The sequence below is a fragment of the Populus nigra genome, chromosome 10 (genome assembly GCF_951802175.1).
Source record: "Populus nigra chromosome 10, ddPopNigr1.1, whole genome shotgun sequence".
NCBI classification, from domain to species: Eukaryota; Viridiplantae; Streptophyta; class Magnoliopsida; order Malpighiales; family Salicaceae; genus Populus; species Populus nigra.
In genome coordinates, this window is record NC_084861.1 from 9,458,580 (window position 1) to 9,465,571 (window position 6,992).

At 35.8% G+C, this 6,992-nt stretch overlaps 1 protein-coding gene and 1 long non-coding RNA gene across 4 annotated transcripts; both read left to right on the forward strand.

Annotated features, from left to right (window-relative positions):
- The first annotated feature begins 2,252 nt into the window (after positions 1-2,252).
- Positions 2,253-3,578, forward strand: LOC133704377 (uncharacterized). The gene is made up of 2 exons (XR_009844055.1): positions 2,253-2,375; positions 3,251-3,578. It is a non-coding gene; the product is annotated as an uncharacterized LOC133704377 (long non-coding RNA).
- Positions 3,579-4,125: 547 nt separating this feature from the next.
- Positions 4,126-6,992, forward strand: LOC133705005 (uncharacterized). Of its 3 annotated transcripts, none has more exons than XM_062130091.1 (2): positions 4,126-4,217; positions 6,055-6,992. In XM_062130091.1, the coding sequence occupies exon 2, from the start codon at positions 6,082-6,084 to the stop codon at positions 6,889-6,891; it is 810 nt and encodes a 269-aa protein (XP_061986075.1). In that variant the 5' UTR covers positions 4,126-4,217; positions 6,055-6,081; the 3' UTR covers positions 6,892-6,992. The 3 variants fall into 3 exon arrangements, with proteins under 3 accessions (XP_061986075.1, XP_061986074.1, XP_061986076.1); XM_062130090.1 differs by lacking the exon at positions 4,126-4,217 and adding an exon at positions 4,834-4,941; XM_062130092.1 differs by lacking the exon at positions 4,126-4,217 and adding an exon at positions 4,947-4,996.

Consider the following 6,992-nt stretch of genomic DNA (forward strand, 5'->3'; position numbering starts at 1 on the left):
ATTTTGTATTATAATTTTTAGGACGTGTTTTAGAAGTGTGATGTGATTAGGTGTAGTCGTTTTTTTTAATGTATACCATTTAATGAACAAAACCCCACCATCAAAAGTAAATTTGTTTTTCTTGTTTTTTTATGTGGGCTCTGCATAAAAACAATTATAACACTTAACTAGACTGCACTCCCAAAGCACATTCTTAGCCTGCAAGTCTAACCGTGAGCCCAATTTCCATAAAAATAACCCACCGGCCCACTAGGATCGCCCTCAATAGAGCAAAGCAACTGGCGGGCGTGAGACTTAGCCTGAAGGCCTCACAGTGAGGCCCTATGCCATCAAGAATGGCCCATCAACCCACAAGGATCGCCCTCTGATATAGCAGGCCCAAGTTATTCAGGAGTCATTTTACACTATATTGATATTAAAAATAATTTTTTTAAAATAAAAAAATATTATTTTAATATATTTCTAAATAAAAAATAACAACTACCACACTTCTAAACACATTCTGAAAAGATACTATATGCATGTATTAAATATAAGTATATTTCTGGATCATATTTTGTGCAAGAGATTGATCCTTTTTATTTTTATCTAAATTGACTTAAACATAGAAGGTTTAACTCTATTAAATAACTACTTATTTGACCTAATATTTCCTAAGTTTCAACCCACAGTAGCTTTGGAAAAATCATTATTAAGAAAAATGGCAGCAACCTCTTCCCTGTTCTTCCTTCTTCGTGGCTTATATAAAAAGAAAGAGAAATCTCCGCTATTTCTTACCCTCTTGTTTATGCATTGAACCGTTGCAATTTGCAACGAATGCTCTTGCACGGATGATTTCATTGGACCAATTACTAGCTGAGCAGCCATACGGCGTAGCCATCCTCTCAAGTCTCACCATGCTGTGCAATTTTGAGAGGTAGCCATTGCTCAAATATCCGATTAGTGTTTGCGATTGTACTTGTTTTTATTTTTGTTTTTTTATTATATTTTATTTGAAAAAATATTAAAATAATATTTTAGTATTTTTTAATAATTTTGATTAGTTTATCTAAGAAAATAAAAAATATTTTAATATATTTTTAAATAATAGTTTCAAAAAACAATTTGTATAACAATACCAAACATACAATACAATGAATTGGTTTATAATTTTTTTACTATAGACATTAATTAAAGGTTGGCTACACCCAAGTTGAGTTGTGGCTGTATCTTCTCTTATTTTATGTATATTTATTTTTACTGTTGTGTTTACTTTTAGTGGTGGGGTTCACCACTAAAAAAAAAAACAAAGCAGTAAAAGCATGAATTTATTGTTTTTACTTTCATTTTTGTTGGGGTTGATTGAGTAAAAAAAAAACACGTGCTTTTTAAATAGTATGAAATTTAGTTCAATTTCATGGTTGATTGAGTTGTAGAGAGGATGGAACATCAACAACCTTTTATTGTGAAGTGGGCCTCATTTCTAATTGGGCCTTTCAGAAATTGATCGACCCCGCCATAGTCTGTGGGGGACCATAGAATTACGGGCCTTGCGTGCACTATACGCGCTCTCCTTAGTTATATAATGTAGGCCCATCAGGCCCACTTTTGAATTGTAAACTGAATGTATAAATTCTCGATAGCAACTCTTGATTTTGAAATGCTCGTGAAATGAATAAAACAGTTCTCAACTCCTACTTTTGCAATGTTAGAACTGTTGTTTCAGTTTTCTTTTCTTTTACAATTTTTCATGCTTATAATTGTTATTTTCATTTAGTCTTGTCAATTTCTTTTTGTTTTTTTCTTTTATTAAGCCAATCATGTGGTATTGCTAACAGGTAAGATCCTCTCTGGGTTCTTGCCCCCTTTCTAAATGAATGCACCATGATTGAAATCAACAGTAGTGCTTACTGCCAAAACTTACAAATTATTGTGGAATACACCCTTTTGATTGTGGGTTATGTCTATCTTGGAGTATGCTTTCTACAAATGGTTTTTTTCTTGAGGTAGAGAAAAGAATGTTCAAGTGCAAAGATGATTAAAATGAAAGAGCTCTCCAACCCCTGCATATCCACTGCAGGGGCAGCTTGAAGGCTCGTGGAACATGTGCATTGTAGTGAAGCCAAAAAACCTGATTTAGCCCAGTAAGAAGGAATGGTAATTGCTTATCCTGAACGGTTTGGCAGGTATGCTTTACCCAAGTTTTTGAGCTGTCATTCTCAAAGCCATTTTCCTTCAGCCTGTTTTTCCTACCATTATTGTTTTCTCTAGGTGTTCGGTGCTCGGAAGAAAGCACGTGGCTTGTTAAATGCCATCGTGGATCTCTGCCATATGTTTGAGACTTTAGGCTGCGTTATAGTAGTTTGGAGAATAAGACTAGAACTTTCACAGCCAAGGTGATTTCTGCCTCAAAGTCAATCATGTCTGAATATTCAAGTATTTAATGCAATATTCATTTGATGCAAAATCATGCTCTTCGTTATTTAGTATCTTCGTAAAGTTCATCTTAGTTCATATGTTTTAAAAAGATCCATTGAAAGTCATTTGAATCTCTTAGATTTAAATTTTATTACTGGATCATCTGGAACCTCTAACAGATCTTTGGATCGCATTACTCCCTTTTAGATTGATCTTGCTATTTTCAAGTTGCTTCGATTCTTTGTCTTTTTTTTTTTGTAAATGGCGACCTCCCCATCCTTTTTATAGATGGCTGTTTTGTTTTTTAAGCGTGCATTTTAGCTACAGTAATCATGAAACATTTTGTGTTGTGCTGGGATGACTTTAAGTTTGTTTGAGGTTTGATTGAGACTCTTCGAATGTTGTCACATCTGCTGCTCATCTGTTTTCCTTTGCCAGATATGCATGCTCTCCATGGGATGTTGGCTGCTGTGTTGGATTCTGGACTTTCACAAGTTTCTTTTGTGCTTTTTGACGATGTTTGCTATACTTACATCCTTCCTATTCATTTGGTTTGTCATTCATGTAATGGACAAGATGGAACAACTTTTTCCTACTTTGAATTTTAATGTGGAAAGGAAATTTAGCAGCTGAGTTTCAACCATTGTACCCTGCCTTTTTTCCCATGCCTTTTGCCCTTCCTTATGGTTTCTTAGGGGGTGTTGCTTATTTTTATTTCTCCATTGGCATTGGATGCATATCTGCCCTTCCATTTACTATTCTCTTGCTATATTTTACTGTCTTAAAGTTAGCTCTTTTGTGTTCAAATTGTTGTTGTCACTAGACAAATGCTGATGTGATTTCTTCGCTACAGGATCATTTAATGTTCAGCCTTTCCATCTTTTTGGCAGCGCCGTGCAACCATACACCGTTTCTTAACAAACACTTTTGCTGTGATCTTAACTTCCTCCGCTGCAGTTTCATGTTGCAATTTTGAAAAGCAGTCTCGGCAGGTTTTTTGCACGCCATGGAGGTTACAAAGTTTTTGGACGGACTGTTGAAAAAGTTGTTTTCTTCTATCAATCTTATGTGTGCCAACTTCTCAGATCTTAGGGGAGTTGTAGTATTTCTTTCTTGCATCACAAATGACAATGTTGGTTTTTGTTTGTCAAATGATATACAATGAAGTTTCATTTTACGCTTGCTCTCATTTCCCCCCACGAAAACACCACCCTGATTTAAATCCATGCACAATGAAAAATAATGCCCGTGGCAGAGCACGGGCAACGTATTATATATATAGCACGCCCTCTGCTTATCTGTGTTACAGCGTATTTGTTTTCTTATGACAAGTGCCTGCATTGTCTTTGCTGCTTATGTATAGTCACACGTTATATCCTATTGAGATGAAAAGTGTTGAATATATTAAATAAGAAAATATTAAAAGAAGAGGAGAAATGCCGATCATATATTCGAGAAAGTAAATTACACCCTTCAGACAGGGCCTTTTTCTGAATTTTCTCCATGAATTACATTTTAATTTCTTAAAGGGGTTCCAAAGGATATTGATATCACATGGTGTTTCACTAATGAGCAGGTGGCTGACATGAGCAGTTGGAAAGCAGAAACTTACAAATTTAAGTCTTACTACATTGATAATCTAGGTGGGAAGTTGCACAAATATACCTCGTTTATACACTATTTTCCTTGTATGCCATTATTTCATATGGCAATTATTCTTGGAGTGCAGGTGCTGAAAGGATGAGCTTGAGATGTCCCCTATCAATTATGTTGATAGATTTTCCAGCCCCGTCATTCTTACCCAAGTGCTGGAAGACAAGGTATGATATCATCAGTTTCAGTGTCCTGGTTATAAGAATGATAAAAAGGCTATTAATGACGTGAATGAGATTGACTGTGCGAGGGACTATCTACGATCATTCATCTTCGGTGCTTTTGATTATTATGATTGTCTCTTAACAGATGAAAACTCTGTTGCTTTCCAAATATAACTTAAATTTGAGAAAACTTGATGCTGCTATCTAATTTGCATGATGAAAACGAGGTACGATACTTTTGTGTCAAATCTGGGTTGGTTTGATTAAAGTGTCACTTCACGTTACAATTTGATTAAATTGAATTTCTTTCCATCTCTGTTCATTGGTGAATCTTAACCACAATTAGATCTGTAGAAACTTTCAGCATGTGGTTAAGTTTATTGGGCATCTTGAAGAATCAGGGAGGTCGGAAACAAATTATCACTGTCATTGATAGTGGATGGATGGAGAGAGAATATTCTCTTAACAATAATTATGTTTGGGGCTAGAATTGATAAAATCAAAAGATTTAGGACTCAATTGTCAGTGAGGTAAATAGATTAGGGACTAGTTTGAGGTTTCCAAAAAGGCTTTTGATAAGTTCTAATTCAAGCTTGGGCAAGAAGAAACTACCAAATAATAACAGGAGAGTCGTAATACTTTGTGTGAACTACAAGACACACAGTGAAAACAAGTGGTTTAACGGTCTGATCATCTTTCTCTGCCTCCTTGACGACATCGTTCTTTGGTACGCTTTATTGCCCTTGTCTTTCTTCCCGATCTTCTTCTCCTTCTTCTTCATAGTCAGTAACTTTTTTTTTTTTCGATTATCGGGCTAGTGATTGTATTATATGGATGCAAGAATTTCAATTATTTTGGTTTAGAGCTTCTTTTTCCTGTGAGACTCATAATGTGTTTCGGCAATTAGCTTTAAATCGTTTTTTTTTTTTAATCTGGGTTTGGACGAATAGCAATTTCAAGTTCGTCAATTTTTGTGCTACTAAATAGTAATTGAATAGTAATTACTTTCTCTTAGTATTATGGCCTATTTATATTAAAGGGCATGTGTTTTTATGGAATTCTTGTTTTTATATCTGCAGTACTTTGGGTATTGCCTCTTGCTCTGAGAATGTTAGGATTTTTTGCCCAGAGGAGGTTGAGGCTCCTTATTTTTGGCGTTATTAAATCCAAAAAATTGCATATCTGAAAAATTTACTAGTACTAAGTCGGACGGTTATTTTCACTCGGAAATGTTAACGTCGGCCCACCCTTAGGAAAAGGGCGATTTAAGGATCTTTTAGTGAAACATGCTCCATTGTTTGTGTGATTTATTTACTAATAACATGTTGTTAAGGTAATTAGTTTTTTTGTCAGTACAGTCATTGTTATGTTCTATATTTACTCTTCGGTAAGAAAGATTGAATCTTTAGCTGTGAGGATGAAGATCTACTTAATATCCTCTCCGTATCGGGGAGGTTATTATTGGAGTGTTGCTATAGATTAACCTTATATTTATGCTTATAAGAAAGGATTGCTGGTCCTATGCGAGAGAATTATCTTCATCAATCGCATTGTGGCTGCTATAAAATACTTTTAAGTCAGTACAATTGTGCTTGTTTCAATTTGTGCACTTATTTTCAAATGTGATAATGTAGCAACTTAGCATAGTTGTTTTTTTTTTTTTTGCAAGCATGAGTCCCAAAATTATCACGTACATTAACCTAATACGAGAAAGAGTAATATTTGCTACTTGTATTTGATTTCCTGTTAAATCTGATAGACTTGTGAACTAAGTAGCGAAAGCGATCCATTTACATCTGTAATCAAACTACACTGATCGTGTATATACTTCAATTAACAGGTTGTTTGATTTGCTGCAAAGGAAGATATGGGAGATGTACTTACAGAGCTTCCGCCCTCTTCAAGGTTCTTTCAGGAAGATCTGGACAACTTCACAACTTCATCACCACCGCTTTCGTCTCCTTCCCTTCTGTTAACTAATCTTAAACCTGATAAGCCTCTACATCCTTCTCTGCTCATCATTGCATTATCTTCCCCTTCTCTTTATGTTTTCCACCATATATCCTCAAAGACCCTAATCGGCAGTCTCGTACTACCTGAGATCCCTTTCTCAGCAAACTTGATCGGGCCCTCTCTTGGTGATAAGTCTTGCAATATTTATGCTCTCAATGATGCTGACAAATTAACACTCGTTGTCTCAGTACAGTACTGCTCTGTCAGTGCTGAGAGGTCCATTGCAGTTGCTAAGTTGCTTATTGGTGATCAAATAATTCCTGAGAGGGTTCTAATATTGGATTCAGTTCAGAACCAGAATTTCCGGGGTAGGCTGGCACCAGACGAGATAAATGCTTTCAAGCTGGAGACATCAGCAGAGAGGAAAGGACTGGGTGATGATGGTTCATCCTTACAGAAAGGTTTAGACTATTTTCCTTCAGGGAGTGTACTGGATGGCTTGGCAGCTGCTCTGTTGGCAAGATGTCAGATGAGAAAAATCAGAGGAACTCTTTGTGTTTCATGGCCTCAACATGGTGTTTCTGTGGTGGCTATGGTCAAGTCTCTGCTGCAGAGGAATGTGTTGCATGGCTTTGACTTGAGCTCAATTGGAGATTCCAAGGATGAATCTTCAAGGTTCAGTTCAATTAAGAATTATCCTTTTGATTCTGATATGTATACATGATGCGTTTTAGGTTTATAGTGTTTCTTTAGTTCGTAGCTATACTTTGCTCTTACAAGAATTTTGAAAGATATGAGCAGGAAGATTGTTTGATTTCCTCTTTA

What these genes read in the sequence shown, in the direction of transcription:
- LOC133705005 (XM_062130091.1), top strand. Translation starts at nt 6,082, where the DNA reads ATGGGAGATGTACTTACAGAGCTTCCGCCCTCTTCAAGGTTCTTTCAG.